General features: G+C 47.7%; 1 protein-coding gene across 1 annotated transcript in view; it reads left to right on the top strand.

Moving 5' to 3' along the window:
• Window positions 1–21,716, top strand: part of IQSEC1 (IQ motif and Sec7 domain ArfGEF 1) — a 369,892-nt gene that overhangs the window by 115,270 nt on the left and 232,906 nt on the right. Inside the window, exon 2 of the mRNA XM_032842816.1 lies at window positions 6,051–6,080. Within this exon, the coding sequence (XP_032698707.1) occupies window positions 6,051–6,080 (30 nt within the window). The remainder of the gene's footprint in view (window positions 1–6,050; window positions 6,081–21,716) is intronic.

Here is a 21,716-nt window from a genome sequence, read left to right on the forward strand (position 1 = left end):
CTTGGCAGAAATAAGGGGCAGCACTGTGGCTGGGAAGGTCTGACTCAGGGTCTGGTCCCATTCCCTGGTATGTCCTGGCTTCTCAGACATGGGACATCCCAGAATGATGGGCTCCCAACCTGGCTGCATCCTTGCAACTCAACCATTTAACCAGGACACTGCCTCGTCTTAGCACCGGAGACTGTGCGGGGCACCTCACAAGTTCCTTGTCCTCATGGAGCTTCCCTTATTGAGGGAGACGGACACAGTAAACAGGCACAAATAAGAGCGCTTCAAATGGGACTGGGGGAAGGCTACCCAGTTGGGTGATGCAAGGGAGGAGGATTTTCTACTTCTGCGTCACAAACGACCCCAACACTTAGCAGTTTACGGAAGCAATCATTTCTTATCTCGGCATGTGTGGGTCAGGAGCCCGGGAGCAGCCTAGCTGGGTGGGTCTGACTCGGGGACTCTGAGATTGTCAGTAAGCCATTGGCTGGGGCTGCGCCAGCCTTGGGCCGGGAAATGTACCTGGAAGCTCACTCGTGTGGCTGGTGGCAGCCGCCTCCGGTCCTCACCACGTGGTTCTCTCCACGTCTGCTCACAAGGCAAGGCAGCGTGAGAGGTCGAGATGGAGATGAAGAGGGAGACACGCGCACACACACATGTGCACACGCACCCATGCCCGTGGGCACTCGGACCCACGCACGTAGGCACACACGTGCACACAGCCCCTGCTTGCTTGCTTTTCTGCCGTGGCTCTGATACAACGGAAAACAAAAAACAAAACAAGAACCTCGACCGCAGCTCCTAGGGATCCTCAGTCCTCTGTGGCTTCCTGTGGACGAATCTGGAGCGTCTTCCAGCTAACAGAGCGCTCATCCGCACCTTGTTGCGTTCGCTGGTTGGGGAAGCATCACACACTTCTGTGGGCCATTCTGGTCTCCATCACCTGCCGGCCACTGGGCGGGGGATGGGGGGTGCGGGGGGCGTGGCCTGAGTTCATGTGTGCTGTAGCCACTCAAATTGCTGGGCAGGGAGTCCACAGTCTTTCTAGAACAAGGGGTTTACACTCAGGCATCTGGAACACACATGGCTGGGAAATATCTGCTTTTCATTTTACTTTCTCTGCTACCAACAAGTGCACGGGGGAGTTTGGACATGGCCAGAGGAGACCCCCTATGGCCCCAGGCCTGGAGGTTTGAGGAACAAAGCAGGGACTCTGTCTCCACTTTTAAAATAACTCATCACCTTGTTGAACAGTTTTTCACGTTTCCCATTTTGAAATTGTGACTTATACATGCGGAGGACATACAAAATGTATATAGACACACATGTGTATATGTGTGTAGGGGTTCAGTGTAAAGACTCACTCCAATGTGGGCACCTGTGTTCACCAGTCAAGCCCAGCAGCCTGGAAAGCACTTCCTCTGATAGCAAGTCCTCTCCGGAGGTGACGTGTGCTCTGACTTTTGTGACAGTCATGGCCCTGCTTGGCTTCACTGTTTAACTCCCAGGTGGGCACCTCTCAGCTGCGGCGCTGAGTTTTGCCTGTTTTGTTTCTGTCCAGGGGATTGTGACTGGGTAGGCCACTCCCCCTGCTGCTGGGGGACCACCAGAGCTTGTGTGGTCCCCTGGCTGCTTGGTGTCCGTGGTTTTGTGTGGATGGGCTACATTCATCCACTTTCCTGCTGTAACACGTTCCAGCTTGGGGCATGTCCTGTGCCTCTTGTGGGTCAGGGGGTGCTCTTACTTTCCTGGGTAACACCATCTTTTCTACCATGGAGCACTTACGTGTGCCAGACCCTGGGATGAGCTGGGGAAACGGGGAGCAGTATTCATCAAACCATTATCCAAAGAAATCTCAGCGGCAGACTGACCCCTGCTGTGGGAGAGGGGCAGGCTGCTTGAGAGGCCCAAGGCGGAGGGAGGCCTGGCCGAGTTTGCAGAAGGTGGGCGGAGATACCCCCCCCCAAATGAGAGACACAGTGGCAGAAAGTGACCGATGGTCATGGGATGTTAAGTACATAAAGCACTGCAGGCGGGAGGAAGAGAGTGTGCAAAGGCCCTGAGGCTGGAGGGGGTGATAGTCAGCTCTGGCTGCCATAGCACCATGAGACTGGGCGGCTTGCATGACAGATGTTGATTTTCTCACAGCTATGGAGCCCAGAAGTCCTGGGTCACCTTCTGGCAGGGTTGGTTTCCGCTGAGGCCTCCCTTCCTGGCTTGCAGTGGGCTGCCTTCTCATGGTGTCCTCCCAGAGCAGAAAGTGAGTGAGCTCCAGAGTCTCTTCCTCTTCTGGTGTTGCCACCCCCAGGGCTTCACTAAACTTTACACTCCTCCTTACAGGCCCATCTCCAAGTATAGCCACACTGTGTGTGGAGAGGGGAGGGTTCAACGTATGAATGTGGGGGACACAAACATTCGGTCCATAGCAGGGTTGAGGGCGATTTGAGGGACTGGAACATTCCTAGGGCAAGAAGTGGGGCAGCGTTTGGGTTTTCACAGACTTAGTGATTTGAAACCACAGTCATCATTTCTTTACTAGGATTTCATAGTTTGGGCAGGACCCATAGGGACAGCTCTTCTGAGCTCTGTGTCACATCAGCTGAGGCTTTGCTCACAGTGGCTGGCAGCTGGAGGCTCAGCTGGGGCTGATGGCTTGGAGCCTTCCCCCTCTCTCTCCCCCTCTTCATCCTCCCCCTCCCCATCTTTCTCTTCTTCCTCCACGTGGCAGCTTGGGCTTCCTTTTGGGTTTCTAAGAGCAAGAAGGCAAAATCTGCCAGTCCTCTCATAGGTTAGGGCTGAACTGGGCAGGGGTGTCATTTCTGCCGTGACAAAAGTCACAGAGTCCAGGTACAGCCACTGGCCACTCACATCACAGACCTTGTCTTTTTTTTTTTTTTTTAATAAAAATGGCATCTATTTAAGGTGTACCACATGTTTTGTTGTACACGTATACAGTAAAATGTTTACTACAGGCAAGCTGATTACCATGTTTCCTCTCCCCACATAATTGTCTTTGCTTTCTGTGGTGCAAGCCTCTGAAATTTCTTAGCAAATTTCTGGTACACCGTCTGGCATTATCACCTGTGATCACCATACTGTATGTTGGATCTCCAGACCGGCTCATCCTACAAAAACTGTTCTTTTCAACTTGTAGAAAATTTCAAACACACTCAGAAGTAGGGGAAACAGTGTCAGAACCCCTCCCCCTCATATATTCAACTTCACCAGTTATCAGCTCACTGCTTATCTTCTCTATCCCCCACCTTCTCCTTCATATGATATTTTCTCCAATTTGTTCATAAGACAGTACATATCCTGAAAACACTTGTGTCATAAGTGTGCGGCAGGGTGGGTTTTCCCCCCCGTGGGCCTCCCAGGAGAGATTCTGGTACCCAGTTCCAGCATGTGTGGGAGGGGGGCAAGTTCCCACAGCACCAAACCATTCTCTGACACCAGCTGTGTGTCCTCGGATTCAGCCCCGTTCTGTCGCTCTCTACCGGGAGAGAGCCTCAGAGCCCCCGGAGTGAGGTCCTCAGTTCTGCCCTCACCCCCACTTCAGACGCCCGTTCATTGCCAGCTTAGCTTGTTACCTGTGTTTCTCACTGCCTGGCTATAAATTAGAGGTTCCCGTGACTTCCCCCTCGGGTTCAATTAATTTGCTAGAGTGGAACTCTAGCATTAGAGCCCGGCTGCTTCTAAAAGGACGTGACTCAGGAACAGCCAGGTCGGAGAGATGCACAGGGCAAGGGGACGGGGAGGGGACGTGAGCTTCCCTGCCTTCTGGACGTGCCACTGTCCCTGAATCTCTGTGTGTTCACCAGCTGGAAGCTCTTTGAACCCCCTCTGTTTGGGTTTTTATGGAGGCTTCATTACATAGACCTAATTGATTACATCATTGGCTGTTGGTGACTGATTCATTCTCCAGCCTTTTCTTCCCACCCAGAAGGTCAGGAGGTGGGACTGAAACTTCCAACCCTCTGTTCTTGGTTGGTTCCCCTGGCAACCAGCCCCCATCCCTAGGTGCTTTCCAAAAGTAACCACATTAACATGAACCTAGTTACAGTGGAAAGGGGCTTGTTAGGAATGAAAAGACATTCATTTCACCTTTCACCGTAATGGCTCTGAAGTGATTTCAGGGACTGAGGACTAGAGACCAAATAGTAGAACAAAAGATGTTTCCATTGCTCTCATGGCTCAGAAATTCCAAGGGATTGGGGGCGCCTGGGTGGCTCAGTCAGTTGAGTCTGACTCTTGATTTCAGCTCGGGTCATGATCTCTGGGTCCTGGGATCAAGCCCCAGGTCAGGCTCAGCACTCAGTAGTGAATCTGCTTGAGATTCTTTCTCTCCCTCTCCCTCTGCCCCTCCCCTCCAGTGTGTTTTCTCTCTCTCTCAAATAAATAAATAAATGTAAAAAGAAAGGAAGGAAGGAAGGAAGAAATTTGCAAGGGTTTTGGGTGCTGTGAGCGGGGAACTATGGACCAAGACCAAATATATATGAGAAATACATTTTGGTGATCTGAGTGACCAAATATATATTTTTTAATAATCATGATTTTGCACCTGGGTAACCAAGACCTGGATTAGGACCCAAACATGAGCAGCACCCGCAAACCCCCAGGGCCCCCTTCCATCACCACCCCAGGAAATTCCATCCTGACCTCTAACAGGACAGAAGGGTGTGGTTTGCTTATCTCCCGTTGAGGGGCGACAGGAAATAGCCTCCTTGAGGGCTGGTCCTGCCACTGAGCACTTACACTGCCTCTGGGAGCCTCAGTCCCTCCCGCAAGTGAGGACCATGCCGGGCCTGCCAGCTTGCTGTGAAAATCAGTAGCACACGTCAGAGCCGGGCCCTGGGCTTGGCGCTGCATAAGGACCGAGTGCTGGTTGTCTCTGCTCTTATTTCCCGTTCTGTACTTGCTGAGCGGGGAGGTGGCCCATGGCCCTGGCAGGTGCTGCGTAGCTGGCTGAGAGCTGGGGACAGCTGGAACCTCCCAGACAGCCAGCAGCTGGTGATGTTGAGGACCTTTTATGGCATCCTGGAGAAACGTTCCTGCACCGGGCCGTCAGTTAGCTTGAAAGACAGCCTGGGTAGAATTTGTCATTGACACAGCAGATGTAGGAAAGGGCACGGGATGGTCTCATAAGATCAGCAAGTCCAGCTCCGTGAGAGAAGCCGTTCCTCTGGGCTTCAGTGCTGATGGGGCTGTATGCAGCTCGTCAGTAAAAGTACTGAAAAGGGCAATTTGAAAAAAAAAAAAAAAAAGACTTTGGGTTAAGTGTGTTTTTATTTCTGTAGCTCACTGGCAGTAAAATCCAATTTGGGACTTCCAGGGATTAGATTCCCGAATGTGCTTGCTCTTAGCCCTTTGCTCCTTCAGACCCTGGGAGCCCGGCCATGGCTTTAAAGCCCTTCGCTTCGAGCAGTTTAATCCCCAAGTCCCTTTCCTTTGGTTTGCCAAGTGCAAAGGCACCGCTGTCAGTGGATGCCGTGTATTTCATAGTCTCCGTGAAAGTTCAAGTGTGCGCGATACGATCTAATTGTCCAGTTCCTTGACATTCAGGCTTGTCTCCTCTGTAAAGTGGTGTAATTGATTTCTGGGTACTTGAAAATGGAGCCGGTAGTGGGCCCTATGCTGGAAATACCAAGTAGGGGATTCAGGAAGGCCGGCTGCGCCGTCCTCGCTCACTCATTCCTTCCACCGCTGCCTCGGAGCGCCCAGGGCAGAGTTCTGGAGCCACAGGCCCCGTTCTGGGATTGCTCCCGAACTTCTGGGATGTTCCAATCCTGGGAAGACAATTATAATCAAGATGATGTGCCCTGGAGGAGGCTGGGAAGCCGCAAGCTTCCAGGAGGAGGTGGTTTTCAGGGTGGAGTTGTAGGTCAAAACCTGACAATGGGACGCCCTGTGGGCTGGACCTGGGGGCAGTCTGCTGAGGCTGGAGAAGGGCTCGGAGGGTCATGGGGACCTCGTGGGTTCCCACATCTAACGTCCTCATGCAGACCCCCCCATAATAGAGGGTACTTCCTTGCATTCTAAGTGTGCGTTCTCTCTCTTTGCAGGTCTGAAGGAGAAAGTTCCCGGAGCGTCAGGTATGTGTTCATCAGCCTCCACTTGTGTGTCTGTGTCCGAGGAGAGGGTGGCTTCCATGAAACCATGTGCTTTGATTTCTCTCTGATGAGGTCTCACCAGGTCAGAGCCCTGCTCCCTTGCTGCCCCCGGCCCTGGTCTGCCCGCCACGGACCTTGGCCATGCTCTGTCTGCTGGCTTCCTGTCCTGGAGCAGCAAGAGCCCTGGTTTACAGTGCTGATTCTAGAGCGACCTTCCTGGGGGGTCACCCGGCTTTGTGGTGGTGCTGTTCCCTCAAGGGCTATGGCGGTGTCTGATTTGGCTAGATTGTGACTTACCTAAGACAGGAAGCTTCTCAGCTCAGACAGCCCCCGGGACCTGACTTAGGAGGTTTGGTGGAGAGGCGGGCTCCTGCCAGCCTTGACTGATGCAGCGTGTCTCCATGGCACATGGAGAAGATGACGCTTGCAACTGAGACATGTCTTTCCCCAACCCCACCAGTGGAGGGTGGTGGGGGGGTCATCATGGAGTGGGGTCACAGCTGGGGATACTGACTGTAGGGCTGGTAGGAACCAGATCCCCCGGGTGCTAGTGCCTCAGCCCAGGGGGGCTGGGGCCAGGCAGGTCTCAAGGCTTGCATTGCGGGACCAAGGAGGCCATGAGGCATGGGAGACGGTGGGCTGGTGATGAGGGTGGGAGAGGGGAGGAGAAGCAAGGAAGCCACTAAAGAGCCACAGGGACGCCCAGGCCCATTGGCAGCAGATCGGATTTCCGGTTTCTGGCTGTTTGAATAGCCGTGAGAGTGCTGGGGAGACAAGATGCTCATCCTGAGCCTGGAGCTGGGAGAGTCTGGCTTCGGTGGGGTGCTCTAAGCAGCCTGGGGAGAGAGAAATGCAGATGGGTGACCGTGGCTACATCCTGGGGAAGTTCCAGGAAGCAGCATGGGGAGACCCCATTTTGTACCCGTGCACTTAGCTTTGGCTTAACCCAGGAGACGTGCATGGTGGTCCCAAGCCAGGGAGGCAGAATAGGGGCAGTGGGAGAGCAGCGTCCCAGCAGGAAGCAGAGGCCCACTCAGGGTGTGGGGAGGGGTGCTGAATAGAGTGTCATACGAGGGCTACCAGTGGAGTGAGGGCAGATCGCCACTGGCCTGAGAGGGGAGAGGAGATACATGTAGAGATGGAGAATGGCCGAGGCCAGGAGATGCTGGAAGAGGGGCAGCTGGGCATTCTGGAACCATGCCCCCGCCACTGCCAAATATATGCAGCTGTGAGAACCAGGGAGGGTGTCCTTGGTGGGCTGATGGGGGAGGAGACCCCTTGAGCAAAGCAAGGGGCAGGTGAGCGTGTACCTCACATTATATTTTGGGTAAGGAAAATCAGATATAAGAAACATGCTTTCTTGCTTGTCATGTTTGTGTAAATAAGCGATGTCAGGAGAGGCAAGCAGTCATTAGAATGGTCCCTTGGGCGATGGGGAACAGGGCGGGCAGGGACAAGAGTGGCTGTGAGCCTTCTGCAAGTGTGTACTGTGCTGTTGCTTGAGCTTAGAACCATGCAAATATATCCCGACCCAGAATATTTGGTAAAAATAAAGAGTTGTCTGAAGAGAGGGTGAGTTGCCAAGGTGTGGTGAGCATCCTGTCACTGGGGTATGCACCAACATTGGAAGGGGATTCACATGGGGAAGGGGGAGGAGAGGCCCCTCAGCCCCACTTCCCCTTGCCTCTCGAGGCTTCAGGATCTGTACTCCCCCCTCTGATACACTCACCTGGAATTTTCTAAGACTGGCGGGCTTGCACCAGCAAACTCAGCCAAGTTCCTAATTGAATGGGTGCTGGGAGACGTGTGTGGGGTGGATGTTTGGCCCTAAACACCCCGTCTGCCCACCCACCCCCTGGGGCTATCAGGAAGCTGAGTTTTGTAGGACAGGTATTAGAAGACAGCCCTGAAGCAGGAGTGTGATTCCCCCACTCAGGGGGAAGGGTGGAAAGGACATTTTGGTGGGGGAAACAGCATAGGCAAGGATCTGTGTAGTGAGAATAACAAATGGCCTGGGAATGGGAGCATGGGACTGTCTGCAAATTGGAACATATGTTTGCAGCTCGAGCCAAATGGTTCTCGGGAGGACATGCAGAGATGAGGCGCTGGGCAGGGAAGAAAACCAATGGAAGTCCAAGCAGAGAAGGCTGCATCTAAGTTTTTCTAAGGCTCAAGAACCCAACCCCATAGTGACTTCTACTCTGCTGCGTAGACTCTTGGGACAGGCCCAGAGACCTTTAGGACTCATGGTAGAAGCCACTGCTGGGACTTTAAGATGATGTTGTCAGGACTTGACTGCGTCTCTGTCTTGTGCCAGGCATGTGTTTTGCCCCCCAGGGAGCTGTCACCACAGGGGTCAGGCCTCAGACACATGTGCCACTCTCTGCTCACTAGCACGGGGTAGGCACAGGGGCACAGGACAGGAAGACCCCCAGATGGTTCAGATCTGACCCGTTCTCTGTACTTCAGCTCACTACCCTCAGACAGCTGCAAACTTTGTTTCCCAGGGAAGAATGACCATGAAGCCTCTTCCTAAAGGGACCCTGGTCTTCTGCCGAGTGTTCATGGCTGAAGTGCCCTTCCCCCTTGCTTGCACTCCTTGGCTTTCTGTGCTCGCCTCTGATACCCGTGTTCACTTTGATTTCTGTCCTAGTGACTTGAGCACTAAACCCCCCAGGAGGAGTAAGGAACCCAGATGAGGCCGCCCCCCAGCGTAGAGCACAGAGCAGGAACCAACAGGCTCAGTGGACTGAATTCACCTTGGTCTCACTGGGAACCCCGGGCACAATGCCTTGTCCACAGAACGGGCACAAATTACTGTTTGCTTAATTGGATTCAGAACTCATAAATATTTTCAGGCCATAAACTGGAAGGGGAAAAAAAATTGGACCATCTACTTTGCTCTGTGGAGAACTCCCCTCTCCCCTTGCTTCATCCCCCTTTCCACTATAAACACTCATCAGAATTCGTGGGGAGAGGGGCTACATTTGACTCAGAAAGGCAGTGCCTGGATTTCCTGATCCTAGCTGAGGTCTGGACAGACACCAAGAGCTGATGATCTTTGCTAAATGTTAAGGAAATGAACTTGAACCCTGAGAGACCCCACCCACCCTGGGGCCCCCGCTGGGCAAAGTTTTTCTTTATGCTCCCAGGACACGCACTGCTGCTGGCTTTCTGGTGGGCTGGCAGAGCCTCCCGGAGCAGCAAGGAGTGGTCTTTGCCAGGAGAAGCCTGTTTGCAGTTGCGTGCACACTACTTTTCCCCGAGGCAAAACATTTGCAAGATCAGATGTATTCATTTTCCACAAATGAAATGACTCCGTTTTGACCATTTTGCAAACGTAGGACTTTGCTCCCTTATTCCCAGGGCGTGTGTGTCTGTTTTCCACTGCATTCCGAGGGAGGCTGTGGAGGCCCTCCAGTTGGAACCTTCTAATGATTTATTGGTTGGGGGGAAGTGGGAAAAGAAGAGCTTTGCAGAGTTTGGAGTTTGAAAGAATGAATAACTGCAGGGAGGGCCCAGAGAGGGTGCTGATTCTGTGTCTGAGGTACAAGGACTTTGTTCAGCACAAAAGCTTTTATTTCTTTTTCTTTTTTTTTTTTTTTTTTGGCCTCTCCGTGGTTCTCATCAACCCCCTGAAATGAACCCAGCCATGTTCACTAATAGGAGTAAGTACCAGTTAATGAGTGTTGGCTGTGGGTCAGGGTCTCACCTCACCAGCACAACCACCCCCCCTTCACGAGAGTTATAGTGAGCCCCATTTTTTCCACCCTGGGAAACTGAGGCAAAGAAATACTTGAACAGCTCCCCTAGATAACATGGTTTTCAAATGCAGACCCCCGATTTGACACCCAGAGCCTTTCTAGGTTGAATCGTCTGCTGGTGCTTGTGGAATAGACAGATTTCCAGACCCCGTTCTTCTCGTGTCCGACTAGGTAGAACGAGGGTGGGGCATGGGACTCTGGATTTTAACCACTTCTTGCATGATTCTAACAGGCAGCCTGAACACACACAGCCTCCCTCCCAGTGTCCAGTGTCAGGCCGTGCCTGGCTCACAAACGCGAGCTGGTGGGTCCCTAGGAACACTGAATGAGGCCGTTCCCCTAGGTTGCCTCCCTGGGAGGAATCCTGAAACACTGACTGGCATTTCCCAAAAGGTCCCAACCAGTGAGTTTCTCAGGACCCTGAGCAGCCGGTGAAACCTGAGGGCTGCTCGTCTAGGGAGCGTGGGAGCTGCTTCTGGAGAAGGTGGGCTCAGTTACAAATGTCTTATTGGAACTAAGACGTGTAAGTGAAAGCAATTAGTCAAAATGAATCCATTTTCCTGTGAACATCTCCCATCACTCCGCAGCAAGGCGAGGCAGACTTTGTAATTAACCAGGCCATCCCCCCCCCCCGGCAAACCCAAAACAAGAACGTGCAATTTATTTTGTGTGCAAGGAGGTATGAAAATTGCCAAAGGTGGCAGACAAAGCCGGGCTGTTTGTGGGGCTGGGTAAACAGAGTTGAACTGTCACCTCCAGGATGCAATGAGAGCTGGCTCCAAATCAGGGAGAGGGGCTTGGGACTTCTGCAGGCGGGTCCCGAGGTGCTGTGCTAAGGGCTGAGCAGATGGCCTTGGGAGGAGAGCAGATCTTTTTCAGCACCATGGACAGGAATAGAGGCACAGAGGTCAGAGGTTTCTTAAATTAAATCCTTCTCCTCGTTCATCTTTACTCTCTGTGTCACCATGAAGCAGACCCTGAACTCCAAGCCTCAGAGTTGACACTTATTCAGTGGTTTTTATTGAGCACCTACTGTATGTGTAAACGAACCCAAGTTCGTCTGCTTGATGCGCAACAAAGACCGTCAGGGGGACATCAAGTACGCAGAAAGGAGAGGGTTTATTCCAGAAGCAGCCAAACGGGAAGATGGGAACCTCAAATCCACCCTCTCCCAGGAGGAGGGTCAGGGATGCCTAGGGTCAAGGGAGGAAGTTCTGGGTAAAAAGTTGCAGTTGCGCTTTTTCGTCCCGTTAACCCTTTGGTTACTGGTTTCAGTCCCCACCGTCTTTTGACTGGTCTTCATCCTTGAGTGTTTTGGAAAGATGACCACTCTGGTTAATTCCCGTTGCAGTGGGGTGAAGACAGGGGTAGAGGAATGGAAGCTTTCTGCTGCTTTCTCTCTGGACTGTTCTTTAGTTCCAGATTCAAAGCCATCATCCTGCATTACTGGGACTTTTGTATTATGGTCAATATTTCTTGTACTATGTTCTGTCTAGGGTTTTAGTGGAGGGTGTTGCGACCAAGTAGCGTGTTGCACTCATGGACTGGTTTCTTGGACCAGTTCCCCCTAAGTAGTACTGGTTTCGGGTCCACTCACTGGTCTGAGCGGGGCCCTTTCCAATCTTCTCCCTTTTCCCAGATAGGAAACCTATGCATTCTTGTGATTCTGTTGGGATCTCGAGGAAAGCGTATGACTTCCATTGAATGCCCAAGGCATTGGACACCACTCATGTGATTTTTTTTACCCCATTGTCACTCTGAATTATTAGCAGCAGTCCAAACCTAGGAATGATCTTGCTTATAGGTGTTTTGACAACTTCTGAGGCCTTTGGGCCCTGGGTGGCTCAGTCAGTTAAGCATCAGCCTTGGGCTAAGGTCATGATCCTGGGGTCTGGGGACTGAGTCCAGCATCAGGCTCCCCGCTCAGTGGGGAGTCTGCTTCTCCCTCTATCCTTCCCCCACTGCTCCTGATCTCTCTCTCTCTCTCTTTCAAATAAATAAAATCTTAAAAAAAAAAAAAACACTTCTGAGTCCTTCTCTGAACAGCATGGAAAAACTTCAACCCAGCTTGAAAAGGGATCTGCCAATATTAGCAAACACCAGAATCACTTGTTTTTGGCATTGTGGTAAAGGCCGCCTGCCGGTCTTCTCCAGATGCGGTGGCTGTAAGTTGTATACCTTTTAGAACTGTGGGGCCCTAGTCTTTGGATTGTTTCTAGCACAACTGGCACATTTTTGAGCAGTTCTCTGAAGATTGGAACCTGTAATATACTTCCAGATCCACTGAAGAATATCATCTTTCCCCTAATGGGTGCTTTGGTGATATGGACAAATATGAACTATTTGTTCCATAAGATGTTCTGGGATAAGGATTCATTATATTTCCAGGCAGTATTAGTGCCAGCAAGGTGTCCAAATCCCCATTCCCTAGCTCCTATATGGTCCGCCAAGGAATATTGGGGTTGATACTTAGTTAAATCTATGTTTGGTCCTATAGCCATTATGGAGAGTTTTGGAGTCTTTGTATGGGCTGTCAATATGGATCCGTTGGGCAGTCATCCAGTTTCTGGCAACCTTTGCAGTGCGCAATAACTCACGGGTCACCCCTGCACCCAGCTCTGTGTTGTCTTTGATCTGTGAAACAGACCTCATCCATGTACATCTCCAAGTCTGGATTGTCCAATGGCAGATCGTCTGATCAGGACGGCTGCAATAGGTTTGTTCAATGATCCGTGTGTCTCCAGTGATTTTTCCTAGCGGCCCCCAGAGCACAGGCACGAAGATGGTCTCCACGTGGGCCACTGTGGCAACTTTCCTCTGAAATTTACCTTGGGTTGTCCAGCTTCAGTTTGTAGGGTTTCAGGAAAAAGAGCAGTTTTAGTTCTCAATGATTCAAGTCAAGACAGCGGGAGAGAACTGGAAACCTCAGTTTGGAGAGTCATAGTCAGCTATTCAAGGAAACCAGAATTCAGTACCCAGCCCAGTTTTATGGACAACCAACCAACACTCAAAGACACCAGAACTAGAATCCAGTGTGTTACAAAGTGTGTTACTGAAACAATTTCTTTCTCTAAAATCACCCTTATTTCCACTAAAGAGAGCCAAATTAAGACTAATTCCTTTGTAAAACAAGTCTAGTTTTAATAAAGTTGGCCTATGTACATAGGTATAGAAACAGTGGTGATTGTCATATAGGTTCTTGTTTTTGTTTTTAATCTGCTTTTCTAGAACATTATTTTAACACTCTGTTTTAAGAATTTACTTATTTAAGGTCGCCTGGGTGGCTCAGTGGGTTAAGCCTCTGCCTTCAGCTCAGGTCATGATCTCAGGGTCCTGGGATCGAGCCCCACATTGGGCTCTCTGCTCAGTGGGGATCTTGCTTCCCCCTCTCTCTCTATCTGCCTCTCTCCTTACTTGTGATCTCTCTCTCTCTCTGCGTGTGTGTCAAATAAATAAATAAAATATTTTTTAAAAAAATAATTTACTTATTTAAATAACTTCTGCACCCAATATGGGGCTCAAACTCATGACCCCAAGATCAAGGGTTGCATGCTCTACTGACTGAACCAGCCAGGCACCCCTGATGGAACTTTATACCTGTAGATTTGGGTGGATTCCTCTCTTCTCAAGGTCCCCAAAATATCCTAAGATTCTTGCACCTGCCAGGAAGTGACCTTTCTTAATCACCTGGAAAAGCTGCTGGAAACTGTGTAAGCAAGGTATCCGGTGATTTTTCCAAAGGGCCTCATTGGCTCCATAAAGCCATCCTCAGTGCCCTAAAGCTGTCTGGTCATATCTGAGTCTGTGCACATCTTCTTCAACTATGACATTTCCAGTCAGAGCTTTGGGAATATGACCAGTGTTTCCAATTGTGTCCTGTTAAAAGGAGAACAGATGCTTTGACCTTATGCAAATAAATACATTGCCCTGAAAACATAAAAAAAACTCACTGAGAGTTTCTGAATTCTGATGGTATCAGGTAGAGAGAAAGAGATAAATGTTTCATATCTGTTTACAAATAAATTTTTTTTACCAAATTTCTGTAAGTCATAGACAGACTTAAATCCAGAAGAACAAACATTGGAGAACCAGCAGTGTTTTGTTTTTTTTTAAGATTTTATTTATTTATTTGACAGAGAGAGGTCACAAGTAGAGAGGCAGGCAGAGAGAGAGAAGGAAGCAGGCTCCCTGCTGAGTAGAGAGCCCAATGTGGGGCTCGATTCCAGGACTCTGAGATCATGACCTGAGCCGAAGGCAGAGGCTTTAACCCACTGAGCCACCCAGGCGCCCCGAATGAGCAGTGTTTTAAACAAAAGTCTGTTTGAATGAAGTTTCCCCATTAGTTCTGGAAATTCTTACTCGGTTTTGCTCTACAACCTTAAAGGAATCAGAGACCTGTATTTGTCAATACAATAGAGCTGACAGGGAAATTCTGTGACACACAGTTCTTCAGCAATTCAAATTACAAATCAATTACATTATACCAGGACATATCAAAGCCTTAGGAATTGCATAAAATTTCTAGAACAGTTAGCTATAGCACTCACCCATACAATTTAGCCTAAGAAGGTTTATCATTCTTTGTTTGACAGTGCTTCCTGTGCGACTGGACATAGCAAATGAACAAGCCTAATTAGTCAGAAAGACTTCACTTTGAAGTTGAATTTTTGGAAGCTTGCCAAATATCAGGAGATTTTAAAGCACAGGGGTAAATCGGATTATAGATCATTATGAAACACGATACTTGACTTAGCCAAGGGGGCAAGAAAAGATTCCCAAGGTAAATGCAGAGGGTTATGGAGCTGTTGACAAACCTTAGCTCTCTTAATAGGGAACAGACTCAAGTTTCCTAAGTATTCAAAGAATTCACAGAGACAAGACATAGAAACTTTGTTTTTCTAGGCCGATTAAAGATAAAGAAAAACCTTTGCTTATAATTTAGACCAATAATCTAAGAAGGCCCTGTCATAAGAACGGAGAGAAAACCCACATTCCAGTCTTCCGGTGGTGTACTTCTGCTATTAAAACTCATTCATCGCAACAAGATGAATTTTTAAAAATTTATGCAGTCCCTCCTTTTTCCTCTGTGTCATCACCCACATTGATACTGACTGATTTTGACAAGGACATCCAGGGCACTGCATAGATCTAAGTTCTCCTGATGGGTGTAGGGATATGCTGACCAGCATCTCCAGCTGGGCGAAGGTCTCCCAGCTGTAGGAATGCTGCCAACAGTCCTCAACTCTCAGCTGCCACCGGGGATGGCCTTGACTGCAGACAGCTGCCTTGCCAAGGGCATGCCTCCTTCCCAGGTAGTCACATCCAAAGACCGTTATGAAGATCCAACCCCTTTGAACTGATTTAAGATGTCTCTGAGGAGCAGTCCAACTTTTGGAACTCCTCATAGAGCTTTCTATGGCCTCTGCTGGTGTTGAATCACTGCTCACCTTCTGCCCCATCTTGTTCTCTTGCTCTCCCTTCGCTTCTGCAGATGTTCATCACTCCCTCATAAACTCTATCTATGTACTAATCTCCATAATCTCAGTCCTGATCATGCATAAAACTCCTTCCTAGAAATTCCCTTCTCGCCAACCTTCTACAAATATTTTTATTCATTCAGATACAAAATATAAAAATTTTATATTCATTCAGAGTTTGCCCTAGGTTTTCCCTCTTTAAATAACCAGTCTCACTTTCCTTGCATACAGACTTATTTCCCATATTTTTCCCAACGGTCTCGATTACATTTATTAAAATTATTTACATCTGTGTATTTGCTCATCTATTACCCATAAAGCTTCCAAGGGGATTAGACAAAGCTCTCTTTTCTGGTGAATTTTGCAAGGGAGATGATATCAACTTGCTTGACTTTCAGTAAACACAGGCAGAATAAAACTTTTATAACGTTGGCAATTCTAAGGGCATATCCATTTAATTAAAAAAAACAACCTTAAGTGAGCTTTAATACCAAATATGTTCCAAGATCACCTGAATCTGAGAAACTATCTGGGTTTGTTTCTATCTTTCTGAGTTTTAGAATGCCCAATCCTTATTTATAAGTGCTTGCCTTTAAACCAATTAAATAGAGCACGTTTACAAATTAATTTTAACAATCCTGGAAATAGAGAAAATATCTCACATTTACAACATATATGGACACACCTATCAATACACAAACAAGAGGCAGCAAAATCTTAAAGGCCCAATTTCCAAATAGCTCCCTTTTATAAAACATATCTAATTGCAAGATGGTATTATAGTCTATGGATCCATTAATTGGTCATTTTTCTCAGGAGTCTAATGAATATTGTGTCCAAGCAGAGTTGCAGAAAAAGATTGCCCAATTCTGGAGCTGTGGACCGAGGCTCTTTGAAGGGGTCCATATGTGTTCAGCCTGATTCTGGAGGCACTACTGGTCCTCTCTTTACACAGGAAAGAGAAGGATTTCATAGGAACCAGATTTGAGTCACTGAGCACAGAACTCATCTACCTAGATGTTTTATTTTAAGATTTTATTTATTTATTTGACAGAAAGAGAGAGAGAGAGTGCACAAGTAGGCAGAGTGGCAGGCAGAAGGAAAGGGAGATGTAGGCTCCCTGCTGAGCAGAAAACCTGATGTGGGGCTCCATCACAGGACCCCGGGAGCATGACCTGAGCTGAAGGCAGAGGCTTAACCCACTGAGCCATCCAGGCACCCCTGGCCAAATATTTTACAGAAATCTCCTAGTGACTGTCTGGAAGTGGGCCAGAGTATCTGGGGGTGTCAAATTAACACCAGCCTGAATGAATTATTTCGGTAGTGTCTTTCCCCTGAATTTTTTGGAAGAGTTTGAGAAGACTGGTGTTAATCCTTTCAGTGTTTTGTAGAATCCACCAGTGAAACTGTTGGAGCCAAGACTGTTTTTCTGAAGAGGTTTTTGATGACTGACTCATCCTTACTAGTTCCGAATCCATTGCAGTTTTCTATTTCTTCGTGATTTGGTCTTAGTAGGTTTGTTATTTCTAGAAACTTGTCTGTTCTGTCTGGGTTCTCCAAGTTGTTAGAGTACACTACGGGTAGCCCCTGATCCTTTCTGCGTCTGTAAGCTTCCGTGGTGACATGGTCTTGCAGCCTTCTCTGTGCTTCCCACAGTCCAGCTAGCAGTCTACCAATTTTGTTGATCTTTTCCAAGAGCCAACTTCTGCGTTTATTGATTTTCTCTTTCATTTTTCTAGTCCCTCTTTCATTTATCTCCACTCTAATCTTTTTTATTTCCTTCCTTTTACTAGCTTTGGCTTTTTCTAGTTTCTTACCTTGCATAGTTATGGTGTTGACTTGATATCTTCTCAACTTTACTTTTTAGAGAGTGAGGGGGCAGAGGGAGAGAGAGAGAATCTTAAGCAGGCTCAATGTTCAACACAGAGCCCAACACAGGACCCAGTCTCACGACCCTGAGATCATGATCTGAGTCAAATTCAAAAGGCGGACTCTTAACCAACTGAGCTACCCAGGCACCCCTCTGTCTTGATTTTTTTTTTAAAGATTTTATTTACTTATTTGAGAGAGAGAGAGAAAGAGAGAGAGAGCACACACACAGTGGGGAAGGGCAGAGGGAGAGGCAGAAGCAGACTCCCCGCTGAGCAGGGAGCCCAATGCGGGGCTCGGTCCCAGGACCCCAGAATTTCGACCTGAGCCGAAGGCAGACGCTTAACCGGCTGAGCCACCCAGGCTCAGTCTTGGTTTTTAATGAAAGTGTTTATGGCTATTAATGCCCCCCATAGCTCTGCTTTGTTGTTCTCTGTGAGTTTTGTTGTGTTTCATTTCCTTCATTTCTAAGTATTTTCTGATTCCCTTGTTATTTCTTCTTTGACACGTTGGTTCATTAAGAATATGTTTTTAGTCATCACAAATTTTTTGAATTTTCTCCTTTTCCATTTGTTACTGATTTCTGACTTCATCTTATTGTGATTGGAAAAGATACTTTGTATGCTATCTATCTTATAAAAGCTACTGAGACTTAACTTGTGACCTAACACAAGGTCTGTCCTGGAGATGGTCCTGTACGCACTTGAGAAGGACGCACGTGTTGATGCTGGGTGGGATCCTGTGCCGGTCGGTTAAATCCAGTTGGGCTATCGTGCTATCGTGTTGTTCCAGTCTACTCTGTCCTTACTTATCTTCTGTCTGATTGTTCTGTCCATTATTCAGAGTAGGGTATTGAAGGCTCCAACAATTATTTTAGAACTGTTTTTCCCTTCACTTCTGTCAATTTTTTCTTCATTTATTTCGATGGCCTCTCATTAGGTGTGTAAATAAATGTTTATCATTTATCTTCTTGCTGTGTTGAGCCTCTTAATTAACATACAGCCACCCCACTCTCTCTTTTGGTGACTATCTGCATGGATTTCTGTCTCCACTTTTTCAACTTTTTGTGTCTTTGGATCTCAAGTGTGTAGACAGCAGATAGTTGGATCATGTGTTTTTCCCATTCTGCTAATCTGTTGAATCTATTTACATTTAAAGTTATTATTGGGGCACCTGGGTGGCTGAGTCGTTAAGCATCAGCCTTCAGCTCAGGTCATGATCCCACGGTCTTGGGATCAAACCCCACATCAGGCTCCCTGCTTGACAGGAAGCCTGCTTCTCCCTTTCCCACTCCCCTGCTTGTGTTCCCTCTCTGGCCATGTCTCCCTCTGTCAAATAAATAAATACAATCTTTTTAAGAAAATAAAGTAATTACTGATAAGGAGGGACTTATCTCTGTCCTTCTGCTCTTCGTTTTCTATTTGCTTTTTGTCTCCCATTTTCTGCACAGCTGTCTTCTTTTACATTTAGTTGACTTTTTCGCATAGTGAAACATTTCACATTCCCTTCTCGTTTCCATTTGTGTACGTTCTATAGCCTCTACGTATGTGATTACCATGGATTACATTTACCATCCCAAAGTTACAATGCTTCACGTCAATTTATACCAGCTTAACCTCAATAACATGAAAATTCAGCTCCTCTACAGCCCTGAGCCATGCCTCTTTCAGTTATGGATGTCACAAATTACATCTTTATGCATTGTGTGTCCAAAAGCATAGACTAATAATTAGGTTTTTAAATATATCAGTCTTGGGGTACCTGGGTGGCTCAGCTGGTTGAGCTTCTGGCTCTTGATTTCAGTTCAGGTCATGATCTCCGGGTCATGAGATTGAGCCCCGTATCAGGCTCTGCACCAGCATGGAGTCTGCTTGAGATTCTCTCTCTCCCTCGCCCTCTGTCCCTCCCCCTGCTCACATGTTCTGTCTCTCAAATAAATCTTTAAATGTGTGTGTGTGTTTGTACATATCAGTCTCTTAATATAGAGAACAAGAAGTAGAGGTACAAACCAAAGTTATAACAGTATTTTCATAATTATCTGTGCATTTATGTTTACCAGACATTATTTCTCCATAAGGTTTCGAGGTATTACCCACTGGCCTTTCATTTCAACCCAAAGGACTCCCTCTCCTGCAGGCCTGGCCCAGTGTTCAGGCCAAGTCTCTTTGCTTCAGTTTATCTGGGAAGGTCTTCATTTCTTCCCCATTTTGGAAGGACAGTTTTGCCAAATGTAGGATTCTTTGTTGACACCTTTTTCTCTTTGACAATTGGAACACCTCAACCCAAGTCTCCTGACCTCCCAACCCAGCTCACGACCTTTTTGGTGAAAATACAATGAAAGCAATCTTCCTCTGAGCTTCATAGATAAATGTGACCCTTAATGCGTTTTATGCAACAGAATGTTTTCCTGTACTATGGTGACGTCTGTTAAGTTGTAGCATCATTTTGAGAACAGGGTTTAAACCAAAGGAACTAAATATTTTAAGTGTAGACATGATGAGGTCTTTAAACGCCAAAATTACAGTTGTTTTTTTCAAACTAGAAATGAAAAGGCCATGGAAATGTTCTATAGATTTTGATTTCTCATAAAGTAAATGTCAATCTTGAAAAACCCACACAAAGACAAAGCTCTTTGGAGGTCCTTTTTTTAAATTTTTTTTTTATTTTTGAGTAAAGCGGTCTTGGGAACAAAAAGTAAGGAAACCACTATGGTTTTATCTCTAGCCGTGACTGGTCTGTGACTTAGCCTGGGTTTGTGGTCTGTGTAGCCTAGAAAGCCTTGGTGACCTGACCAACTTTGACCCCAGTGAACTTGTTCCCTACCTTTTTTTTTTTCATTTTATTTTTTTCTTTTTTCTCTACTCTTCTCAATTTTCTCTATTTTCCTTTTTTTCTCTTGTTTTTTCTTTTTCTCCATTCTCCCTTCTCATTTTTTTTTCATTTTTTTGTCTTTGTTTAGTATGAGCGTTTTAGTATGGTTAGCATAGTTCATATTGTTGGTGTAAGCATTGTATAGTTAGTATTGATAGTATGATAGTATATTATATATATATAGATTATAAATATATACTAATTGTATATTATAGTATAATATTATATTGAGAGTATGATGGTAAGCGTCGTATAGTTAGTATTATTAGCATAGTGAGCATAGTTGGTACTGTTTGTATTAGCACATTTTGTACAGTCCGTATTGCTAGTTAGCATAGTTAGTATTGTTCGTTAGCATAGTTAGTATTGTTAATTAGCATAGTAAGCATAGTTAGCATTGCTATTTAGTACTGTCAGCGTAGTTAGCCCGTCGGCAGCTTCGCCACCATGAAGTTGGCCCAGCACATCCCGACCAGGACAAAGGTGACTGTGAAGGTCATCGAGAACACCCAGCAGAATGCCATGGGCCTCTAGGGACTTCTCTGTGAACCCCCCGAATATTGTAAAATCATGTGAGGTGATCCACACCAAGAAAACCTTATTCCTCGTTGGAGAATATGTAAGCGGGGACACCTGTGTGACTCTTTAAGTGCACCTCGTCCGAGTGACCCAGAAGGGGGCTCCAGGCCAACTCTACTGGCTGTTGTCAGTGTGGGCACCAAAACAGTATCGTTGCCAGAGATCTGAAGCTGGAGAACATGCTTTTTGTCATTGAGCTGACTAGAAAATTCACCGAATTTGGCCTCAGCATCAAGTTTGCTGGCTACAAACTCAACACTTTCTGGGGTAGCCCCCCCTTTTGCGGCCCCAAGTCACATCCTGCACCGAAAACACATTGGCCCTCCTGTTGGGTGTGTGGGGTCTGGGAGCGAGTTTATATTGTTCGGTCCCTGGATGCCAGCCTTTTGTGGGGGAAGCTTTCTGGGAGCCGCCAAGACTAGTAACTAAGCAGGGAAGGCCACGTTCTGGTATTTCTGTCCCTCAGATGTGAAAACTGCTTGAGAAAATGTATGACCAGCAACCCCAGCCAGAGAAAAAGGTTAAAACATTATGGGGGACCTATGGGTAAATACGGGGCAGGGGGAGCCACTCAGGCCTTGCAAGGAGCCATCCTGGGAAGACAGAGACCCCGCGAGTGACTAGGGTGATGATGAACATGGGCTATGGGTGGAACCTGACTGGAATGCAGGAATCTGGCTTTTCCACTTGCCGAATCCTGGAGGAACCCCACCCCCACCCCCACCCACAGGAAATGGGAGGAGGCCTTCCAGATGGAAGGAGGCTATGCACATACAGGACAGGGGTTGGGGGAGGCGGGCTGGGGGTGGGGACCAGCAGCCCTAATTTCCAGGCCACCCTCACTGGTAAATTTTGCTTGCATCTGCAAACGTAAATGTCTCCCAGCTCAAGGCCTGGAAAGCAGTCCGCCGCCCTGAGGCCAGAACATTCCGCCTGTGTGACTCTCTCCTCCTGTGAGCTCAGGACCTTGGCCGCTGGGCCGCTGGCTGCCTCTGGTCTCATTAGTCCAAGAGGTTTCTCAGGAAGGGCCTTCATGGTCTAAAGAGTGGGTGACCCGT

This window comes from Lontra canadensis, unplaced genomic scaffold (assembly GCF_010015895.1).
Source record: "Lontra canadensis isolate GAN:19392208 unplaced genomic scaffold, GSC_riverotter_1.0 scaffold133, whole genome shotgun sequence".
NCBI lineage: Eukaryota > Metazoa > Chordata > Mammalia > Carnivora > Mustelidae > Lontra > Lontra canadensis.